Raw genomic sequence first — 24,458 nt, forward strand, 5'->3', positions numbered from 1 at the left:
GTTAACGCCTAAATAAAACAGCCAGCATGGTAGAAACCATAGGCAAAATCAAGATGATAGTTTTCATATTTTATTAATAAAAAGTAAATACTAGAACAGTTCAGCCATTTTTCTGATATCTTCATATGGTATTAAAGTAAACAAGTCATAACTGCTTGTATAAAAATTTACTATGCACATAGAATTTTGCATATTAATTTTTAACATGACTACCATCGGAACCGGTGTAGTTCCAGTGAGGTCCTCGTATAACATCTGTCTTCTCATACACACCAAACAGCTTCACAAACTGGGAACTCTTTCTGGTTGGAAGCGGCACTCTGTATATTGAAATATTGAGGGTATGTTGTGGAATAATCTATATATACATACATGAAGGTACATGTATACATACAATACATGATAAAGATGTTTTCACTCGTAAATTGAATTAAATTCTAAAAGGTTCCATAAAAACAGCCATCAGTAGCAAAATTTAGTGTTTCCCCTGATTTTTTTTACAAATGGGTTTGCCGGTTGGGGTTGCAGGTTGTCCGGTTAGCGCAGAGGTTAGTGCACTCACTTTTCACCAGGGCAACTCTAGTTCTATTCCCAGCATGGACACATGTGAGTTTGGTAAGTGGTCAACAAGTCGGACAAGTGGGTTTTCCCCCACAATACAAGAACACACACTTGTGCAACATCATACCAATGAGAGTGACTTAGTGTAAAGTTATCGTAACTTTTTTCACAATTGCTGTAAAATATATAATGTTTAAATGGGTTTGCCATACAGAGTCTGATAATGTGGAAGGCTTCTGACAAGATAAAATGCCAAACTGACATGTTGAAATTGATTGGTTTAACTCAGATGGTTATTCACCAGTTCACACATATGTGCCACAACTCATAATGTTTACTTTTATTTTTTAACCTAATTCCGAACAAATAGATCTGTTCAGTTAAGTGGAGAAAAGAGAGTAAAAGAAATCAAATTATGTACTAGTATTTTATTTGTCTTTCAAACTTGCATACCAGTCCCTCAGATAATGCAACCATCCAAGTATTCAGTCAATATCAATCATTATGGTCTGCTTTGAATAGTTCTAACATAATTGATGTCTCTTTTTCATTAAACTGTGAAGAAAACTTTCCTGGTTTTATAGCACTATAAAACACTTAAGTGAAGTAGTGTTCAATGTTACTCTAGAAAAAATAATTTATGATGCACGAGACATATTTATCATGTTATTCAGATGGAAATGATGGATGCATTTAATACTGTATTTCCATTCCAGGTTCTTGAAATATAACCACTCAAGCTAACATATGCTATTTGATGTTTTATTCCTACAGATCGGAATTGTAATCCATATTTTACGAGACAACAATACACACCAATTATTTCACAACACCTTTATTCATCTGGTCACAACAATAGCATTAACTTAAGGTATACTTACAGCTCACTATTTGGGGAATCAATTCTGTTAAATTGGTGATCCATATCGTGTTTATCACCATGGTAACAGTCTGTGCACAGATCTATAGCACACTGAGCACATTGAAACCTGATTCCATGGATTGGGTCAATTGAACAAACAGAACATTTAAATCCCGTATGGGAAATGCCTGAAAAGAAAAATTTACATGTATACACTACATTGTATCCAAATCTTAGGAGATCACTTCATCAAATTCACTGTAATACATCAAACTAAATCACTTGTGTGAATAATACATTTATGTTGCTTTTTTAAAATAATCCAGACCATAAAGTTAATATATCTGATTAAAATATAAATTTTCTTTAAAGTTACACATATGCAGTCCTGCACAGAGAAATACCGGTACCATTTTCTTCATTTTAAGTAAAAGCTGCACTCTCACAAATTGACAGTTTTGGCCTTTTTATTTTTTTGTCTCAGAATCAGCTCATTATGGCATCAGTGCCTTCAATTCAGTCATATAACATGTAACTCACATTAGAACAGATCTTAAATGTTTGGTAAAACTGCCTGAAAATTTCATTTTTCTTTAAGCGTTATCAATGGTTTTAGCCATAAAACATCAATTGTCAAACATAAAAATGAAAACTGCGATCTGATTTATTCCAAGACAAAAAATAAAAAGTTTTCAATACAATCAATATGTGAGAGTGCAGCTTTAATATCAGATACATGTTTGTGTTCATTTAAAACTCACTAACTGTTGTGTTTAAGTGAGTATGGCTTACCAACTTGTTGAACATCATAAGCTCTTAGATCATACTGTCCACAAAATCCAGAGCTATAGTTCCTCTCTTGGCCTGTATCCCACACAACGTGCACCCTACTATTTCCCGCTTGCTTTGGCACATAACTGAGCGTCCCTAGGTTTGTAGCCTTCGGATCTTTGACTGTGGACCTAAAGTCAGGACCTCGGATAACACGTACACCTGGCCTCATCCAGTCTGGCCATTGTGGATCCTGGGACTTAATTGAAAATATAAGGTTTAAGTGTAAATGTAAAAATGTGTTTAAAGTTATTGCATATTTTAAAACTGAAAAATGAAAACATATACATTGTAATCATTACGAAGATTTCTATCAATATTATGTTGTTTTCTGATTGGGTATAATCCACAAGCATGTAGACACAATTTCTACAGCTTTGATCACATAAAATGTTTCCAATACTGCTGTCAACACACATATTTTACACCAAGCAGAAGAACCAATCTCTGCATTATACAAGGCTTTTATGAGGCTGCCCCAGCCAAAAAAAGGTATCAAATTTTGCTAAGTACAATTATGCACCAGTCAATTGTTGTGGGTCAGAGGAAGAGCGGGGATTTTGACTTTCGGTCCAGCCAAGCCCGGGTAAAATCCCCGCCAAATGCCCCCATACCCCAGGGACCTTAGGTAAGGCCCATTCCCCACTATTTTTGGCACAAAGACAAAACCATCATATTCACACAGCACTGCGGGGCCACCTGGAAGGTAAAAACATGGCCCATTTCCCCAGCTTTCCCCGGTATATCCCCGGACCTGGTGACCTGGGGGAGGGGGGCGTGGTTACAGTTGACTGGTGCAGTAGTTGGACATTGTATATTAGTTGTACAAGACTGTATAATATTGTCCTGGTATACGTAATTAATTTTTAATAAAAACTTAACAATGATTCATAAGTAAAATCAAAATTGTTTTAACAAAACTGTCATTTGGCTTTAAATTTTGCCTTAAGTTTCTTTTACATTAAACATTGTCATACTTGAAATCTTCTACTTTCTTTTTCCTATAGTGTACAATGGACTTGGCATTGTATCATGCATTTCACTTGCATTTTCATTTTTTTAGAAAAAAAGAAGTTGTAAACATTTATTTTTAAAACCTTAAATGAAACAGATAAAAATAACATTATTAACATTCATCTAAAACAAACAGAACAAATAACCAGGAAGTAATTCATTATCAAGTGTCGGAAGTATATTGTAGCCTATATGCAAAGACAACTTTTATTCTGTGTATTGACGATTGAAACGTTCAAGTGATGTAGAAAGAAAAACATGTTGACAGTCAGTTATATAAAATAATAATAGGCAAACACTGTGAATTATTAGAAAATTTCTAAGAACATTAGGTATACCCTGTCTGCTCTTGTTGCCATCGCAGGCGTCACAAACTACCATCGCACCGTGAAAATTTCGGTGTGCTCGATTAAAATTCTTGGAAACTACAAACTGATTTAAACAAAGTAACAATTAAAACATATTTCAAAGATTTAAACAACTGAAAGTTTTATAAAATAGTGAAAAATGCACAAAGGGTAAATAAATTTCGCAAGAAATGTCAATAAAGGTTAGCTAAACATTAATCGATTAAATTATTTAGTTTGCTTTGCAGATCAAGTGCCGCGTAAAGTTTATCCGAAAATGTCCGAAATATCCCGTGCAGCTCAATCTGGCGATTTAGGATATTTCCGTGAAGTTTATGACAAGGAAGTTAACATTAGTATGGTACTTGAATATTTCCATGATAAATCCGGTGATACTGCGATACACTTTGCAGTAAGACATGGTCATTTGGAACTTGTAAAATTTCTCTTGTGCAAGGGCTTTAACTTGGAGACTGGTAACTTTGATGGAAAGAGACCTCTACATGAAGCAGCGCAGGCAGGCCAGTACGAGTGCCTCGTGTGCCTCCTTGACTCTGGTGCGTCTGTTGACTCGCTTAAAAGAGCTGATTGGTGGGTATCTCTGATTGTTGTCTGAGACTGAGTCTGCTGCATATTTTTTATCATTTTGAATTTCTGTTGGTATTTTTTCTGTATACAACAGTAAAGCAATATTATGTTATCTGGAGTTGATTGATGCAGTATGTGTGGGTAAAGCACCAGCTGCCTGATAGCTCAGTTGTTTATAGCGCTGTGCTTGTGTTCCAGCTATTGTGGTTTTGGGCCTAACACCGGGCACACTCTTCCTCGAAGATTTACTTCATTGATGGAAGAAGTAAATGTAAAAGGCAAGAGTGCCATGATTTGCAAATATAACTAGGTGGAATTAGTTTAATGTGTGGGATTCATTGATTAGAGGGCTGAGCTAGTTTTCCAGCGATCATGGTTTCTAGCTCAACATAAAGCACACTTTTCCGCCAGGTTTCTTCAATGAGTAGAATGTAATAAATTAAAAATGTACTACTACCTCAGAAACCATGACCATAGGTCAAACAGAGCTACCACATGGGGCTTTAGCGAATTTGTTTATAGCACTTGACATACCAGCTAATAAAAGTAGTTCAATTGCTATAAAGTCTGATTGTTGGAGCAGTCCCATAATTCTGAAAAAGTGAAAACAGCTACATTACAGAAGCCCGGGAATCAACCGGTACACAGTTCAGTTTTTGAGTCATTCATACGCATACTGTTTTAACAAAAATGCTGTTTAAGTTGTAAAATCTAATATGATTACGACAACCCATCAATTATTTACAGGACGTCACTGATGCTTGCTTGTACAAAGGACAGGCTGGATATCGTAAAGGCACTTCTTGAACACGGTGCTCGTTTGAAATTGAAAAATAAAGATGGTTGGAACAGCTTCCATGTGGCTGTTAGGTAAGGTAGGCACTTCTCTTTAATCTCTCTATATATAAAACCTTGTAAAGCAAACCTATGTAGATGTATGTGTTAATGTATACAAGTATGTTTGGAAACTTCTACGATGCACCTGTCATTTGAAGTTCTAAGAGTGCCCTTGACCCAATGCATGTGGTGTCTACCTACAACACTGTTCCTCAATTGTGTTTTGGCTTGTTCACCATTGAGATTTAGATCTTAGATGAATGATAATTAATGATGTTGTGTAATAAATAAGATTATCATAATGTTTTGAACTAAAATATACCAATAACTATTTAAAAGGAGAACCGTTTCTTTTTTCGCAATGACCTCTGCTCTTCTGTTCAGTGATTCAAATTAATGATATATTGTTAACGAATTGTCTATGTCAAATTATTTGAATTCTGTTTAAAAATATATATACGGTAATGGTTATAAATGCGAATAAACAATTTGATTGCCTTGAAGGGAAGGCCATTTGGACATCATTGAGTATCTCCTCAACTTTGACAAGACTGTTTGGGATACAGTGAGCAAGAATGGACGGACACCTTTACACACAGCAGGTCAGGTCTTATTGTATACTACATGTATTATATTTTTACTACATTATTTAGATGATATGAACAGTGTTCTCAATAAGAACCGGCTGCCGGCCAAAATGGACGGTTCAGATGGCAATTGGGCTGGTTCAAATTTGGAAAACTAAATGAATTTTAAGTAGAATAAGTAGAAGCTGGTCGGTTACTTTACTATTTGAGACAGTTCAACCGAAACTTATTGAGAACCCTGTATTAACCAACCTTTGGTTTGTTTCAAGAGTATAAAATAGCACCAATGTCCTTTTTAAGAGGCTAATAAACATGTACATTTCCATTCCTCGCGAAACTTCTACTTTCTTGGTAAATCTGAGGGTTTTACAAGTAAATCGCAGACTTCTAACGAGTATGTTACCCGTTTACCTCACTAAAATCCCCCAAGTAACACGAAAACTGGTAGTTCTGCAATGAGTGTACATGTACTTGGTGGTGACAGAGGTGGTTATATTAACAGGTTTTTCACTCTTACCCTAAACGTCATGTTTGCACTGTGAATCAGTTGTCAAATCACCCCTTTTGTGCTATTAACAATTCTTTCCTTTCATGAAAATAATAGCTTATTGTGATGGAGTGACAGTAACAAGCTAACTAGCATGCCTTCCTAAGTCTAGCATTACAGCATTGAAAGCCTGATATGGCCAGAAAAAAAGGACCATACGCTAATGGATCCCTGCGTATTTCCCACCTAAAATTGACCATTTAGACCTAAGAATATATTCAGACGGGGCTGCCATAAAAAGTAAAAATATATAGGTAACAGAACATGCTACATTGTGTATTCAAAAAAATATCTTGTCAAATACAGACTCCATTGTTCGGGGACATACTTTTTCATTTCAAAATGTGATTTTGATAAACCATTTTTTTTTTTTAAATTGGGGGGGGGGGGGCGGGGTAGTGGGGGGTTATACCCATTTGGCAAGCGTGCTAAAGTTTTAATATACAGCGGCGGATCCAGGACTTTCAAAATGGGGGGGCACAACTAAGTGTAAACATATCAAACTTTTTTTGAATGCATTATTTTAATCATATAATGACATGGAATTGACATTTGTCTTCACTGTCAATAATGTTTGGCAGATAAATTGAATTAAAAAGATATCATTTACTGAGATAAACCTTTCAAAAAACAACAAAGATATCTAGCTGTTTTGGGGAACCGAACCAGGGTCGACGGATTAACAGGCTAAGTCGTTAACCGCTCGTCCACCTGAGACACACATATTTTTGCTTAAAAATTAGTGCTATATAAACCTACACTACAGTACGTTGATTGCACTCAACGACACTATAGGTACCTCGGATGTCATTGATCAATATAAATTTAAGTTAACTGTGCTTATCTAAAATTTGAATTGTGACAAAACAACTTATTTGTACAGTTAAAATATAAAGATGTGCCCCCAAAAAACATTACTTGCCGGCCCACTGGGGGGGCACAGGCCCTATGTGCCCCCCCCCGGTAGATCCGCCACGGATATACACAATTTGTTTATAAGTTTGGCAATATTGATTATAGCCTGTATGCAGGGATGATAAAATTCCGGATTAATCCGGAATTCCGGATTTAAGGCCTCACGGATCGATTTTGAGATTAATGTAAATCCGTTGAGTTTTTTTCTGGGGGGGGGGGGGGGGGTACAGGGACCGAATCGAGCTCAGTTTGAACAACATGGGTACGAAAGGTGAGTTTTTCGGAAGTGTAAAGCCGGAAATTAACGAACCTATTTACGTCTTGGCAATCGAGCTATATGATTGGTTAAGATAGCATCCGGTGATAACGGAAATTACCGATGGGACTAGAAGACAATATCCGGATGGTCGTATCCGGATATGACAGACGAATAAACGGGTATTGGAAAATTGGAAAAAAAAACGACCACCACCAACTTCGAAACATAGATTCGTCGATTTAAAGGGTATATTTGCCATTTATTTTTAAGAGAAATTCCCGAAACGTTTCTTTTTAAGTTTATAGAAAGTGATCAAACTAATAATGAAATTTGCGCATGTAGCATTATTTCGGACATCCCTATCTATCTATCTATCTATCTATCTATCTATCTATCTTTGAATACTGCCGAACCCCTCTTTCGAGTATTACTGGCAGGTGCGCGTCGGACTGTTAGTAAAGTGAAAGAAAGAAATAAAAGATAACATTGTGGGACATGGAATAGAAAAACAAAATCCAGTCATGGTTAAAACTAGTTAGTCGTGAGAACATTTTTAAAAAGTAAAATATGATAGTACGTAAAACTAATATTGTAAGCTTGACACTGCCTGTTTGAACCTATCAAGTTCTGTTGCTGGCAGAGTTGCTACATTGACGGGCAGGCTATTCCAAAGAACTATGCTATGGGGGTAAAAGGACCACTTGTGATAATCGGATTGGACTTGGATTTGCTGAAAGCTATGGGGATGAACGTGCCGGCTAAGTCTGAATCCGATTCGGATTGTGTCATAATAATCGATTTTTATTTTACAAATTATTATTTTACGCTGTAAACCGTTTCTTTATTATTCTCATAATGTCTGAAGCATTGTTCTCAATAAGAAGTGGCTGTTGACCACAATGGGAGGTTCAAATGAAAATTGGTTTGGTTCAAATTAAAAGAAAAAAGAAAAAAAGAATAAATATTTTGTAGTAGTAATACATATTACGTAGAGGCAGTCATTTTATTTTCTATTTGAGACAGTTCAACAAAACCTCTTGAGGACCCAGTTTGAGTGAGATTTAAATTATATAGTTGTAATTTGTATTTCCAGGTATGTTGATGGTTACAAAAGTAAGGGATGAACAGATACCTCAGCCAATGCATCCAGTTGTTCCTGTCATTGACTGACAATTCAATCCAGAGGCCATGATACTTGGATTTATGACAGAACATGCTCCCTGGCACCACAGTAGTGTGTCTTACTTAAGACACTTGCCAAAGGTACAAAAGCTCTCAGCGAATTAAAACTTCAAAGGTGTACAGCATCATACAAGATGACTTACGGAGTGGCTAGCCATTTCAATGATGAACATGTGGAGGAGTTAATGGATCTCGGTTTTGTTTCAACTAAGACAAGTCAACAAACACACTGAGAAAACTGTTTCAGCTATTTTTCTGCTATAGAGAAAGAAATAGTGTTGAGACATTTGGCCTCCTTAAAAATCACAAGGGCTGATTCTGAATCAATTTTCATAGAAATTGAAAGCCAGTTTGAGAGACTTGAACTGCCGTGGGACAATCTAGTTTGTGTGCTACTGGACTCGTTTAACACCATGAGGGGAAAGAATCTGGCTTAGAGACCATAATACGTCAAAGTCCACCATGTCCACAACGGCTACGCTGTCAAAGCATTTAAGTCCAGTTTGGATATTACTTGGAATAATATATATAATAATTAATAACATTATATTTTCATCAAATGTGCAGAAATGGAAAAAATATTCTTTATATGATACATAAAAATTGAATAATTAACACTTACAATAAACATTTGCAAGCATGATAATCGATATGTTGTTCATTATTATAAATCAAACATCCCACAGTGTAGACTGTTCATACACAGCCATTTGATCATAGCCAGTTGAGTTTTATGGGAAGTGGACAACTGAATCAAAATGTCAGGTACATGTCTAATGCCTGTGACTTCAGGTAGAAAAAAGTAAATTTAACTTTGTTTAAAGACAAAGGTGTTAAACTTCACTGCTAAGATTCCTGATAATTGTTCTGATTGTGGATGTCTCGTGTTGAACATAATTATATCTACCAAACCGAAAGGTGTACTCCTTGAACACTATTCTAAGGCAAAAAAGGGTATTAGAATCCCTGAAATACGGACAGCTTCGGGGGGCTTCGCCCCCCTTGTCCCCCCACCAGGGCTTTGCCCTGGACCCATCGGGGGCCTTAAGCGGCCCCCTGAACCCCATGCAGACATTTTCAGGATTGGCAACTTGGCTCTGTTATCATCCCTGTGTATGCTTTGCACTATGAAATACATCAAAAGCTATACAGTAAATAACAATCTAGAGTTCAATAGTCAGCGTTTGAAAATAGTCCATGTTTAGAAATGTCATTTTAAAGTAATATCAGATACATAATGAGAAAAAGAACATCATAAATACATAAACACAAATTGATCTAAATAGTAAAATATTGTAACCATTTCAGCTCTCCACAGCCATGCAGATGTGGTCTCACTTTTACTGGAGAGATGTGACTATGTGACAGACACCCAGGACAGTTGTGGCTCCACTCCCCTCATGGATGCCATCAGGGTTGGCTGTATACAGGCTGCCGACGTGCTCATCAACAATCATGAGGTGAATACCAAATGCCGGGAAAGCTAGAGTTCTTATCTGACTTTAAAGATTAATTTGAATTTTAAAAACTTTGCTGAAGATATTAAAACCACTGAATACCAAAAAGGCTTATCAGCATTCTTAATTTATGTGTAGATTTACCATTTTGGCAAGAAATGGATTAATTTTCATTATTGTTTCTAATTGCGTTTCAAGCAGTCTGGTTCCAAATTAAACTCCACTCAGAGAAAAGTCAAGTTATCCTCAATGTTTATACATTTTAAAAAATAGCATTTACTACCATACATAATGATTAGATTCTAACACACTGCAATGGTTGATTTCTCTGATAGTTTATTGCTTGCCTCCCCTGTATTCATTTAAATGTATATCGATAATGTGAAACAAAAGAGGCAAGGAAATCTACCCTATCTTTATAAGTATATGTGTAAAATTCATGAAAGACACCTTTGGAAATTAAACAATGAGTCCATAACAATGATTTACCAAAGAATATATATAAAGTTGAAATTAATCATATTACAATTGCGACAGTTGGTCATTGGGTGAATACACAGGTACTTGACACACACTTTTTTTAATGTTCTAAAATGGCTATATACTATAATAAGATATCTAAAAATACATATATAGGCCGATTTTGTAAAATATTTGATTATGTGACTAGCGCCTGTAGGTGAATATATGTGACATTTCAGCAATTTGTTTTATTTTAAAATCATCTCAAAACTTGTGTACTTTAGGCTGATATAACCAAGGAAGACAATGTAGGTCGTCAGTGTCTGCACGTGGCGTGCCAGGCTGGATGTCTTGACTCCCTCGTCTACCTTGTTGACACTTGTGGGGCCCATCCGGGGGTCCTGTGCACAGGGACCGGGGCCTCAGGATTGCACATCGCAGCCAAGGTAATAATGAGCATATACTTATTCATTTTAGCTTGATTGTGACAAAGCTGTGTCTGTTTACTGGGCAGACACCAGTACTGTGTCCTTTTTGAGAGGCCATGAGAAATAACCCTAGTTGGGATTGAACCCACAACATCTTGGGTGAGAGGGCGGCACCTATACCACTAGACCAGTCTCACCCTTGTGGAGATCAAACCCACTACCTCTTGGGTGAGAGGCGGACACCTAAACCACTAGACCACTCTCACCCATGTGGGGATCAAACCCATGACCTCTTGGGTGGGAGGCTGATACCTATACCACTAAACCACTCTCACCCTAGTGGGATTCAAACCCACGCCCTCTTGGGTGAGAGGCTGATTCCTATACCACTAGACCACTCTCACCCTAGTGGGAATCAAACCCACGCCCTCTTGGGTGAGAGGCTGACACCTATAATACCAATTCACCACTCTCACCCCTTCAATAATATTTATATTTCTTCTTTGTATATTTTTGAAGTGGTATTGAAAAAGAATCATTTTTTTTTTTAAATTGAACCTCTCTCTCTTTTGACAAGCCCACAAGTTTGCCACAATGACAGTTCTATGATGTTAGTGTCTGTCTGTTAATTTTTTTGTGCCTACAACTTTGCCTTTTGCTGAGGAATTTCGAAATAATGTTTGACAGAATTGATTGGGCCATGATGACTCCGAATATCACACAAAAACCAGATCGCGGAAGAAGTTTTAATTTTGTGTTACAATAGTTTGAATTGTTTATGCCTTTTCTTGTATACATTTTGTCTTAGACTATAACCCATAACATGTCAGGGTGAATAAAATGCATCTAAAATATGCAAAAAATGTAATATCTGTTAAATGATGGCCATGTAAAATGTGCTGACAAAATATAGAAAAGAAAGCGTTTGCAACTTTAGTATGAGGAGTCTGAAAAAAAGTTTCATTTCCTCTTTATTTACAGTTTAATGTATAGAATAATCTAATTCAGGGCTTCCATTAAGAATTTGAAACTGGAAGTATGAACTTCCTGTGAATCACTTTTGGAAGTTTTACACTGAAATATGGAAGTTTAAGTCTCCATAATACAATATCTTTTCAACTATTTTTCAACAAATATATTAAAAATCAAATAATTTTCACTTTAACTTATATTATTATTATTCCTTTTACTTAAAAACACTTAAACTGATTGAAATTATGACTATAAAAGTAATATTGACAAAAGGTTTTGATTTTTTGAACTTCCAAGCTTTCAACTTTGGAAGTTTTCTTCAAAATTATGGAAGTTTTTGTACTTCCAAGGAATCAATTTTGGAAGTTTTAACCCATTTCTAGGGAGTAATATACTTCCAAACTTCCTTTAACGGAAGCCCTGATCTAATTTAATGCATAAAATATTGAAATTGTTAGACGTTACTGCTTTATGTTTCTTGTTTAGACGAAATTTCACAATGATGTGAATATAACATTTTCACAAAAATACAAACACAAATAAGCACAATAGGTAAGTAAAATATCTACTCCAGACATAAAAAATAAATCTTAAAAAATGAAAGTATGTATTGGAAAATCTAATTATGATAAAAATCAACAATTCAATTTAATGTGCAGAACTACTTAATTCTTTTATTTTTAATTGTGTGTTTAAAATAGTTTCCATAAGATTGTGACATGATTAAATTTTGATTATAAAAGTGATTTACATAATTGAAATAAATAGCTGTAAATAGGTAATTATCACCAATTTAATAGATAAAGTGGGTTTGTTTGAAGTGCCTTTTATCTTCACACCATCAATCAGCAGTGTTTGGTCCATATAAGCTGTGAAAGTGTGAAGTGTGAAAACCACATCTTCCCTGAAAGTATAAGAATGACTGAAATGCTGGTAATGACATCATATCTTGTGAAATCTCTCAAAGCACAACAGAAAACTTAAACCTCAGCCATGGACAGCCCTATGAAAGCAGCCTCCACCCTGAAGCACCAGCTTGCTGCTCTACAGAACAGTGACCAAAATATAGAAGCCCTAGGTAAGGTGCCTTTCAACACTTATCAGTTTCTGATTAACATGGGTTTTCACAAAAGAAACAAATGCCGTATGCTTAGGGATATTCTAATAATCGGATCTTCTTATCTAGGTTTGAAATTAAGCCAGTTTTCAAATATTATTTACATGCACATCTTAATTTCATACCATAAATCTCTACGTGCTATAGTAAACTCTGCATCTTAATAGATTTTAATGACAGCTTGTAAATCTGAAAAGAATTGAAATTGTTTATTGTTATTTTTTCACTTACTTTTCAGACTGCCACCTGAGCGAGCTGGGCAGGGCATGTCTGAGTGCAGAGGTGGAGGACAGCCAGTACGGTCATCTACAACTGCTCCTCCGTCTGTCCATCTCTGAAGGCGTACACACAATGTTCACCACTTTCTCCAGAAACAAGTGGGCCCAGGTTGGATTTTATTCAGAATATTTATCTGGTACCCAATATATAACATTTATCTCAGCTTTCTGTAACAGTCGTGGCAGATCCGTGGTCTAGTGGTAACACACTAGACTATCAATCCAGGGTTTGTTGGTTCAATTCCCCGTCTCATCACTAACAAAATACTAATATCGTCTTCCGGGAGGGACATTAAATGGGGGATCTGTGTGACAGTGCCATACAAATCAGGGTAGCTCTAACCATGATTACATTCTGATTGTACACTATGCTCCAAAAACCTAAAATGACTAACAATCTTAACGGAGCACTCGCCGAATGGGCAAGGCCCGCGTGCGAGTATAAATAATCTTACACACCACACATCAGTAACAGTAGAACTATTTTCTTATCTGTGACTTTTTTATCTCTGGTTATGTAAGATCAGTTCAACTTTATTTTTAATTTTTTTTTTAATTGTATTACTTGTTTATGTTCAGGTGCAGTCAACAGCCCAGACCATCAAGTCCCAACTGGAAGCAGACAACAGTGAGCCTGTTATATCACTGATGGCATCACCACAAGCAGGTAGCACAACAAGGCAGGACAAATCAGCTGCTGTTTGGGCCAACATGGACTCCACCATGTACAGGACTGACTGAAACTGTGTGATCATTGTCAGGACTGAAGCTGTGTGATCATTTTCAGAACTGAAACTGTGTGATTATTGTGAGGGCAGAAGCCGTGTGATCATTGTCAGGACTGAAGCTGTCTGTTGATTGTGATGTGAATAATTGTGCTATTATTCTATATATATAGTTCTTGTTATTGTTTCTGTTCTGTTATATATAAACTGTTATGTATGGATCTTGCTTTAGAATTCAATTAAATGTTGAAAATTATCATTTCTCATTTTGCTTTCTATTTTGCCCCTGTTGCCATAAGTAATTTCAGCTCGAAAGACCTTGTGGCATTTGTCCATATATGTTGTTATTGATAAGCTGCGACAGACAGACAATTGGATGAATATGACATATGTTATCACTTAGAGAGCTTTAAAATGATAATTATATCAAGTATTAATTGTAAATGATATGCCAGGGTTCTGCCTGACACCAGCTGTCTTTTTTTATCAAATACCAAGTTTCAAGTTGAAACATGCAATGATATTTAGATCTGATTGCTTTGTCTTAATTTACAACCTCTATTCTCTCAAAATAGATCTGGTTACTGGCAAGTATCTTCAGTAATGAAACAGCTTACTATAGGTACCGGTATGTTATTTGTAGGTCAAATACCTTAAATGGTTATACATGGTTTAACTGTGCCCTAGTGGTTAAGGCGTCAGCCTACAGAGTGGGAGGTCGTGGGTTCAATCCCTGGCAGCGTCATACCGAAAGACGTTAAAAGTTGGTACAAGTAGCTCCCTTGTCTGGCGGTTGGCATTAAAAGGGTAGTGTTTGGAAATGTGGTGTACTCAGTAGTGGTTGTACCATGCGTATTGGTGCTTTACAAGATCCCAGGGGTCTCTTCGTAAAAGAGCTAGGGTATCACACCCTGACTTCCTTGTATCCCACCACAGTCTCTACCGCGTGCTGTCCCTTCAGCAAAAAAACAAAGGACCCTGTTGGAAATAAGTGCTTGCCTTGACTGCAAGGTCTAAAGAAATACTACAACTATTACAACAACTACTACTACATGTATATGTGTTCACCTTTCAAACAAATAGCATTAACATCAATATACTTTACTACTTGTTTATTGTACAGCAGTTTCGCTTTCGCATCATGAACACCACTGGTGGTTCGTTCATACTTAAAAAAAAATACATTGCTAGCATAATTTACATACATAATCTCTTACATATAATTTTAATCAGACCTTTGTCTTGGCATTTAAGGTCCAAGTATTTGCACCTGTAATCCCAGAGGTCCTGAAAATGGAGGTGAAATAATAGTATCCAAGAATAACTTGTCAAATTGGGATTCCGACTGGTTTTGAAGGGACTGGACACCAGATGGTCCCGAAATATTGGCAAATACTGTATTTCTTCAAAACAAGCCTAGAAATGTCAATGTGAGCTAGAAGTAGACAACTGTTGTAAATTACAAAATGGAAAAATGTGCAAAAGATGCATGGTTCAGCCCCCGAATTAGTTTTACTTATCAATTATCTGACCCCAGGGATGCCCAGAAAGAGACCTGACAATTCATAAGTTCAAAGTAAATGTGAGGAATGTTGTATATTTCAGGAAGGTCACAGTGATGTTATCCTATTCCTGCTGTCCCGTGGTGTGGATATAAATCTGACTGACTCAAGGGGAAGAACTGGTGTGTCTACATGCAATAAGAGTGATAAAAGATCAACGTAGAACTAGCCTTTGTCATACTGAAGATTATCTTAGTTTATACTTACTTATTTTAGCTCGATGGTGATGAAAGCTGATAGCTTATAGAATCACTCTTGAGTCCTTTTCCTGGGTAGAAACCAGTACTGGTGTCTAGTTTGAGAGGCCATAAGAAAGCACCCTAGGTGGGGATCAAACCCACAACCCCTTGTGTAAGAGGTGGACACCTTTACCACTAGTAAACTCTCAACAAGTGTCTTGAACCCACTAATGCAATAATTTTTTTATTTTGTTTGGTTAGTTTTAAAACTTAACACACTGATTTCATGAAATACAAAGTTTTCTGTCATGCTTTTGGGTGAAATATGCTTTTCTATGACACCTCGGGAAATAAAATATGATCTTAGACTGAAGTAAACAAATATCCTCTATTTATCGCTTAATAATGATATGTTAGTGTTTTTAGCTCTACTGGCCAAAGGCAAGAGGAGCTTATGCGATGGTAATGTGTATGTAGTATGTGCGTCCGTGCGTCTGTAAACAATTCCTTGTTAACACGATTCAGCCTTCAGTTTTGATTGTATCTCGATGAAACTTGTACAGTATCTACATATCCATTAGAGCTTGGTTCCTTTCGAAAACCAGCCAGACCCGCCCATGCATGCCTAGATTATGGGCCTTGATAGTATAAAAAATCAGTGAGTTTGTAAACAATTCCTTGTTAACACAATACAGCCTTCAGTTTTGATTGTATCTTGATGAAACTTGTACAGTATTTGGATATCCATTAGAGCTCGGTTCCTTTCGAAAACCAGCTAGATCTGTCCATTCATGCCTAGATTATGGGCCATGACATGATTAGATTATGGGCCTTGATAGTGTAAAAAAATGCTATTGTGTAAAAAAAGCTTGCGAACATATACAGTCTTCAGTTTTGAGTGTATCTCGATGAAACTTACGCAGTATTCAGATATCCATAATAAGAGGTTGGTTCTTTTCGAAAACAGTGATGTTGACCACACAAACCCAGCAAGTAGAGCATAGGCCCTTTTGGGCCTCTTGTTATTTTTTTTCTTGTCTAAAACCGTGTGGTATTATGGGATTACATTATTATGGAGGGTGGCAAATTGCTTCCGCCCAAGTTGTCCACTGCCAACTTGATAAATGTTGTCCTGTTCCATACCAAACTTAGTTAAAAAAAACATTCATGTGCATACAGTTTTGGCACATTTCATAACCGGTCTAATAGATTCAGTAACTTCTGAAGTATTGCCCTTGAATTGTCCGAACCTGGCAAATATTTATCGGAATATACCTATAGGTAAAATATCTCATATAGGTTTAATAACCATCACTACTCAGTTGCCACGTCTTCAGAACTTGGTTAAAATTACAGTTGTTTTTTTACGGCATTGTTAATTTTCAAATCTTAATGTGCTTTTTCTGTGACCTTTAGTATTTCTAACAAGATTTCTGACAAATGTTTCAGCTGTACTATTTAAATATATGAACACATCTTCAACTACATGTATTTCATGTTTTAAAGTTATAAACAATGGTGTTATCATGCAGTTTATTTAACGAAGTTCTGACCAATCAGCTCATTGTCTGCTCTCTTACTTGATTGGTTTGGGAGTTTTTCAAGTTATCTTGAAATGGACACAAAGACAGGATTGTGTTCCACTGTATATACTAGCAATGCTTTAACATAATGCCATTATTGATACTGGTATAAATTAAATTGAGGTCATCTTATTTTAAGAACTATCTTTTTCCTTCAGCCCTGCACATAGCATCTGGTGCCCAGCATGTAGACTGTGTCACCGTGTTGCTGCAACAAGGAGCTGACTGTGTCCCAGACCAGACTGGTTCCTATCCATGGGAGCTGGCCAGGAAACCTGCTGTCATTGAGGCATTCAGTGGTGTCAACCAGACATGAGACAGCAGTGCAGTTGGCCACATTGTGCAATATAAGTGCAGTAATACCTTACAAACATCGACCAGACTTCAATCTCACAGTGCCGGGAAACATTTGAATGTTCATCGCTGAAAAGTTATATGAGGGTCAGGCATAAAGTTCCCAGACTGTCCTTATAAAAATCACATTATTTATCCAATCGTTTAAATACTCAGTGATATTGAAATACGACAAGTTATAGTCAGGTAAACAAAAACTTACATATTTTTGATGGATATAAATATAATTCATAATTAAATTTATTACAGTTTTGATATCATGTGCAGAGTCTGGGAACGACTCACCCTCGTATATTAAGCATCTTGTGCACTTAAACCACGAAAAAACCTGTTAGCAAAGGTGGAACACAATGGTCAAATACTATATATGGTGGATGTGCAAAGAATGTATTGCTACCATTATGACGCACCTAGGAATATTTATAAGTTCGCAGGCATTGTTGCTAGCCAGAATGATTCATTATAAGAATGATACCGTAAATGACTGGGTATTAGACGCACTTTTTTTCCCTCAGATTTTGATGCAAAAAAATGCCTGCGTATAATACCCAGTAACAATTTTTTGAACTTTTTTTCTGAGGTCAATTTCAAGCCGAGAGTTTGTTTTAGATTTATGTAGAAACAGATGTTACTCGCGTCATATTGATCGAGTATATATGGGTTAAAACGGCAGTTGAAGATCGGGATACGGTATATCGTAAGACGTTTATAATTTCAACAAAAATATTTTTCGATTAAAGTTACTGTAATTCACCTAAGAGTTCGGACACTCTAAATATTTGGACACCCATAATTATTTCCCAAAATAATTTATTTTGCGTACCTAATTTAATAATCTTGGCCCTGTTATGTAATATTTTCTAGCGGCTGCCTGGACTCTTGGTGACAGTGTGTTTTGTCTAGTAAGTTGTAAGCACTTTGTTCAAAAAGATGAATGAATGTATATGATGTTTTTACAGAAAAATAAAATGGAAATGTACCAATGAATCAGTTCTGCTTTTAAGTAAAAATTATGGTTGCGTTTTTGCTTTATAATGATCTTTGATTGATAATATGCATCAATTATTTTAGTTTGGTAATTTATATCTGGATAAATTATCAGTGAAACTGATTTTTTGGAATAGCAAGACAAGTTTGTTATTCTCAGAAATGTATAATGTTTTATGGCCGATTGTTGAAAATTTTGTTAAAGGTAACAACTTGTTTAACGACATCGTTGTTAACATCTAAACATGAAATATTTGATGAGGTGCTAAGAAATTTAAATATAAACAAGAACAGTTGAAACAATTGTCTCAAATTATGTTAAAAATATAGAATCTCACTAATGTATCTTTTAAACTTTAAGAACAAAAATTTAACTTGAAAGTTAACAACAATGAAAGTTAACAACAATGAAGTTAACAACAATACAACAATGAAGTTAACAACAATGAAGTTAACAACAATGAAGTTAACAATGTTGTTAACTTCAACAAAGTTCTGAACAACTGGACAGGCAAGATGAATATTCAGATTTATTTAAGTAGTGATACGCGGTTATAGTGACAAAAACCACCTCAACCATAGCCTTTTTGGTGTGTAAGCTTTTTAATTTATCCTCGCACTTGGGCCTTGCCCATTCAGCGAGTGTGTTCTGATTAGATTGTTAGTCATTTAAGGTTTTTAGAGCATAGTGGACAGACAGAATGTAACCCTGGTTAGAGCTACCCTAGGCTACCCTGGTTCTTTCACGTGCAAAAGAGTAAAGCACTGTTACACAGGACCCCATTTAACCTCCTCCCCGGAAGTCGATTACAGTTTGTAGTTGTTTTAGTGGTGCTGCCGGGAATCCAACCTTTGACCTCTGGACTGACACTCAAGTGTGCGACAACTTGACCATGGATCCACCACAGTCACTTTCTTTTAGTAATCTGGATATATATTACTAATTCTGTTCAAGTTGGGCCAATTAGCAAGAGGTTCTAGTGGACAAATCTCTTATTTAAGGCCTAGGCAAGTTGAGACATAGATACAAATAACTCGATCATGACAAAAAGATTTATTCTTGTATTCATAAATATTCAAAATTCACCATGCATTTATAGTAATTACACAAAGCAGCACCCAGACTTTATATGTACACAATTAGCTACAGGTAACTGTGCATATAACACACTCACATTTACAACTTTAATTCATTATACTATCGATCAGACTTACACATAAATAAACACAAATGTTTTACTTCTTTCGTCAGGTTGAATCAAGGTTCAGTTTCTAGAAGCATCTGATGTCATTTATAACATGATTTAGCTAAGGCCTATTCCATTTACATATATAACCCCCGGGGGAAGGCACTTTTAAATTATGCCACCCCCCTACAGAAGCAAATTTACCCTTTTGGGGTTGTAATTAGCAAAAAAAGACACCCACCTACATGTATATACTATTAAAATAATTGCCTTCCCCCCTATGGGTTATATGGTTTACTGGAATGGCACTACACTCATATTTTTTTTTGGTATAAATTATGTAATTTTAAGATTATTGACAGTGTTTGGACTTCATTAGGAAATTATCATGATGGTAATCATGGTAAATTAATTTTTATTTGGTAATATCAAGACTAAAGTAAGAAATTTGGCATAACGAAATTAGTTACTTAAACTAATTATGATGAAGAACTTTCAAGAAACTGAAGTGTGATGTACCACATTTGTAAAAGCTAGTTCAGTCTGATCTTGGCAATAGGAAGTCATATCATTTGAAAACCTTTTGGCTCGATATCGCTTGGTTCGATTTCCTCGATGGCTCGAAATGATGTCAAGTACTGACATATTTTAACTTTATGTAAGCATTCCAGCTTGCCTCGATTATCATGAAGCGCGTATTGTTATGCCGGTCCCTAGGATATCGAGCCAACGGTTTTTGACTGTTATTCAATAATACAAGTTAAACCACAGGGAAAATCCCAGTCGTAAAATAAATACGAAGCAAGACATATGGCCATTTAAAGTAAATCCATTCATAGAATCTATACTTCCATCGGAATAAAGCAATGATTCAATGATTGCACATTCATTCTGTCTAAGGGCCAGTTTTTGTTTGCAAATATCTGACTAGGGCAAGATTCACTTTTCAAACTCAAAATACACAAATATTCCATCTATATTAATTGTTTTTATCATAGTGCATATTCATAAAAATAGGAAGAAATATTGCAATATATGAATTCTGATATTGAATATTCTTAAGTTGGTATAAAATTGTAAAATATCATTCCTTATTCGTGAAAAAAAAACACATCAAATTTGGGCTTCCAGGCAATTAGACAATGGTAGAGAATTTGTAACTTACTTTGAAGCTGCACTCGCACAGATTGAACGTTTTGACATTTTTTGTATTTATTTGTCTTGGAATGAGCTAATTTATGCGAACATGCATAAATATCAGTCATATAAAGCTGCTGACAATTAGATCGCAGAATTTTATTTTTGAGTTAAAAAAAATTGAAGTTTTATGCATTTTTCTTCAACCATTAGTAACGCTTTAAGAAAAATGAAAATCTGCGATCTGATCTTTTGTCAACAGTCTCATATCACTGTTTTGCAGATATTTACGCAAGAATTGGCTCATTCCAAGACAAAAAATAAAGAAGTTGTAAAAACGGTAAATCTGTGAACATGCAGCTTAAAAAAAGGTACAAACACAGTCACAGCATATTAACTCAGTTGCTCTTTCAGTATGGAGATGCAAATAATTTGAAATTTATTATCAATTTTATGTTAGCTGTTTATTGCAATGTTTAAAATGTCATATAAGAAAAATATATCGTCCACCTGTCCTGGAACAGTTTGTAAATAGTTTCAGTGGATTATGTCTTAAAGTGAATTTAGAAACTGATTTATGTATTTTATTATAAAAGTTTGTTTCTAATTAATGGATACCATTAATATAATACATTTGTTTTAAGAAAAAAAATGTTCACAATACTAAACTCATCCTTTACAGTCCTGGAACTCATGAGCAAATATTTAACAGTATACACACATAGCAAACATATTATAGTTGTAATAATTAAAGCTTATTTACATTTTATAATGAGCACATGGTGTTAAAATAATAACAAAACTCGTACAATGAATACAGTGGTTATCTGGCTGGACATATATGCATATGTACATGAAGGCAGATTGTTTAGCAAGGCAAGTGGGAGAAAAGAAGCAGAGACCATAGAATAAATCCACACCACGTTTGCCTCTTTATAAAATTACAGTCGAACCCAGCTGGCTCGAACTCGCTTGGCTCGAGTTCCTTGCAGGCTAGAGGACCAATTTCTTTATACTGAAGGGTAATTATCCTGGTTGGCTCGAATTTTTCGAGGTTCGAGGTATTTTCGCCGTTCCCTGGGAGTTCGAGCCAGACGGGTTTGACTGTATTTTGTATATAAATGCAAACATCTGCTCCTTGCAAATAAAAATGAGGCATTTCATGTATAAATTTTTAAGCAATTATATGTGCTAATATAAACCGTACATTACATTTGCATCCAGATGTAACCCGATTTTCCAGACATAAAATATACAATGTTGTCTTATTTTTATCACAAATGATGAAAAGTAAATTTAAGTAATATATTTTCAGATCCGAAAATGAATTGTTGTACATTTTGCACATAATATGCATGAATATAAACTGAACATTCAACATATATTTTTTATTACCACAGTTGTTTAATAAAAGACTTGCTTTTTTAACATTCACTTGGTACTTTATGCATATGAATCTTTCTAAATAAAACAATGTATAAAAGAGGTATTGCACATGATGGGTATATATATAAAACTATACATAACACATTTACTAGATACATGAACACTTATTAGTCCGTTAGTTTAGATGTGTTTTAATACAATAGGCCCTATAGTGACCTACGTTTCTGAAGTATGGGGTTTCTCAAGGTCTCCGAATATTGAGAGAGATCAATTTAAGTTCTAACAAGCGAAACATAAAAAATATTTAGATTTATTTGATATAATCAATTCCCATTTATTATATTTATTATAAATGTGTGATAGATAAAAGAAGAATGGTTACTTTATTATGTAACTATTTATATTCATGTTTTAATATAGACAATTTCTCAAAGCTCCAGTTTGGGAAAGAGCCATTTAAACCTCAATAAATTTATTCAAAACAATTCAGCATTTGAGTTATATGAGGTAATAAATGAGGCAACGTAACTAAAAAAATCTAGGAACAATAAAAGCAGCGACTAGCATGCTTTATATGCAATGAAGTTATAAGTTATAAAGTATTTTAATGGTTTCTATATTTAAATCATTTTGCAATCTCGACTTTGCCGTTATATTAAATGTTTGAGCTTAAAAGATGAATATTATTAGTGTCAACTCCTTATGAACTTTAAAGATACAGAGATAACAGCCTTTTGAGATTCATTTCATTGCGCGGACGTTCATTGCTGTGCTCGTGAATAGCGCAGTCTCACGTCATATTCTGTATCCTCCAGCAGGTGACATCTCGCACGTGAAATTCCGATCTTGGCGCCATGACGTCACAGTGCTTGTGTCACAGGGCACGAGACACTAGAATTACTAATTGTGACAGTACAAAGGACACTGTCGACGTTGATAGAGAATTCCAGCGACGCTCTACTTGACGTTTTAGATACGTCCATCGAAAGACATTGCTCAGAAATGAAAACTGAAACTGCATTTGTATCACATAGCCCTGCGGGAATGATTATTGTTGCTCGTCAGTATCAGAAGTAATATATCCTGTAAAATTTATTAAATGTCTTAAAGAATTAAAAACCACAATTCTAGACTAATCCGATTTTACAATAGAATTGCGAAGGAAATTGACACAATTGCTAATAAGAAGGAAGATGCTAGTTTTCCAGCTGAGCCGGTGGGGTCGTTGTCAGATACTTTGCCCGTTTTTCCCCCATTGTCGACGGTTTTCTCTGTCTTGGTATCATATCCACCCTGGTCCGACTGGTTGTCTTCATCCTCTTCTGGAACAGGCTTGACATCAATTTCGTCTAAAACACAAACAAATAAGTTAGCAATTGGTAAGAAAACGTGTAGTACATCGCCTTATCAAAAACTAAGGAGCGTATGAATATTGTCTTATCAAATCTCCGATCTGAGTATCCTGCTGTGCAGTTTGGGATGTTTTATGATAGAAATGGACCCTAAATGGCTCTGAGCCAATAAACGAATACACAGGGAATTGGCCCTTACTGTGACACCAGTGCACTTAGCAGGAGATGCACATCGGGGGATTATCATGCCAAACATTCCTTAAACTAGGCCTTTAATCGTGAAACAGACGAGCTAAACCACAGTGATTTGATGATCTGACATTGTAAAACTGCAATAATTTATACTTATTTTATGCTTGATAGTTGGAAAGAGTGACCCCTTTGATAAATCTAAAGAAAACATAAATAATTGCGGTTAAATGTCACTATATTTTATACACGTCAAATGACACCAAAGCAGGAGTTCATTCCCATAAAATCACTGTAGGCTAAACCACCAACACAAGCATTTAAACCAAAATATAAAGTTTAAAAACAGATAAAATTGACCAGAACTTGGAATTCCTACTGTTTAAAAAATACAAACTTAATAGCAATGTTTTATTTTCTTTAAAAATGTGGATGTAAGGTAAAACACGATAATTCGAAGTCATTGGGACCACGGAAAGCACTTCGAGATAACGAACATTCGATATAAACGAACTTTGAAAAAGTGTATTACTACACAAAAAAAACCATCTAAAAAGGCTCGACATAACCAGA

At 35.6% G+C, this 24,458-nt stretch overlaps 3 protein-coding genes across 4 annotated transcripts in view; 1 reads left to right on the forward strand and 2 right to left on the reverse strand.

Annotated features, from left to right (window-relative positions):
* The window catches only part of LOC128218576 (E3 ubiquitin-protein ligase MIB2-like), a 41,670-nt gene extending 37,987 nt beyond the window's left edge, over positions 1 to 3,683 (reverse strand). The window contains exons 1-4 of the mRNA XM_052926274.1: positions 3,607 to 3,683; positions 2,216 to 2,453; positions 1,443 to 1,611; positions 214 to 320 (exon numbers count right to left, since the gene is read on the reverse strand). Coding sequence (XP_052782234.1) covers positions 214 to 320; positions 1,443 to 1,611; positions 2,216 to 2,453; positions 3,607 to 3,627 — 535 coding nt within the window. The 5' untranslated portion in view covers positions 3,628 to 3,683. The remainder of the gene's footprint in view (positions 1 to 213; positions 321 to 1,442; positions 1,612 to 2,215; positions 2,454 to 3,606) is intronic.
* A 33-nt stretch (positions 3,684 to 3,716) lies between these two features.
* LOC128218579 (ankyrin repeat domain-containing protein 16-like) lies at positions 3,717 to 18,624 on the forward strand. 2 transcript variants are annotated; one of them, XM_052926283.1, is made up of 7 exons: positions 3,717 to 4,206; positions 4,951 to 5,073; positions 5,545 to 5,642; positions 9,839 to 9,990; positions 10,734 to 10,895; positions 15,575 to 15,653; positions 17,452 to 18,624. In XM_052926283.1, exons 1-7 carry the CDS (start codon positions 3,893 to 3,895, stop codon positions 17,607 to 17,609), a joined length of 1,086 nt encoding a protein of 361 aa, XP_052782243.1. In that variant the 5' UTR covers positions 3,717 to 3,892; the 3' UTR covers positions 17,610 to 18,624. The 2 variants fall into 2 exon arrangements, with proteins under 2 accessions (XP_052782243.1, XP_052782244.1); XM_052926284.1 differs by lacking the exons at positions 15,575 to 15,653; positions 17,452 to 18,624 and adding an exon at positions 12,817 to 13,062.
* Positions 18,625 to 19,669: 1,045 nt separating this feature from the next.
* LOC128218581 (uncharacterized) overlaps positions 19,670 to 24,458 on the reverse strand; it is a 52,703-nt gene continuing 47,914 nt past the window's right edge. The window contains exon 4 of the mRNA XM_052926285.1: positions 19,670 to 23,693. Coding sequence (XP_052782245.1) covers positions 23,488 to 23,693 — 206 coding nt within the window. The 3' untranslated portion in view covers positions 19,670 to 23,487. The remainder of the gene's footprint in view (positions 23,694 to 24,458) is intronic.

The sequence above is a fragment of the Mya arenaria genome, chromosome 14 (genome assembly GCF_026914265.1).
Source record: "Mya arenaria isolate MELC-2E11 chromosome 14, ASM2691426v1".
Classification (NCBI taxonomy): Eukaryota; Metazoa; Mollusca; class Bivalvia; order Myida; family Myidae; genus Mya; species Mya arenaria.

Excerpts from the sequence above, each read along its gene's own strand:
- LOC128218579 (XM_052926283.1), top strand. The coding sequence starts at position 3,893 with ATGTCCGAAATATCCCGTGCAGCTCAATCTGGCGATTTAGGATATTTC. Across the intron at positions 5,643-9,838 it reads GACACCTTTACACACAGCAG|CTCTCCACAGCCATGCAGAT; the intron begins GTCAGGTCTTAT and ends TAACCATTTCAG. Across the intron at positions 10,896-15,574 it reads GATTGCACATCGCAGCCAAG|GAAGGTCACAGTGATGTTAT; the intron begins GTAATAATGAGC and ends TGTATATTTCAG.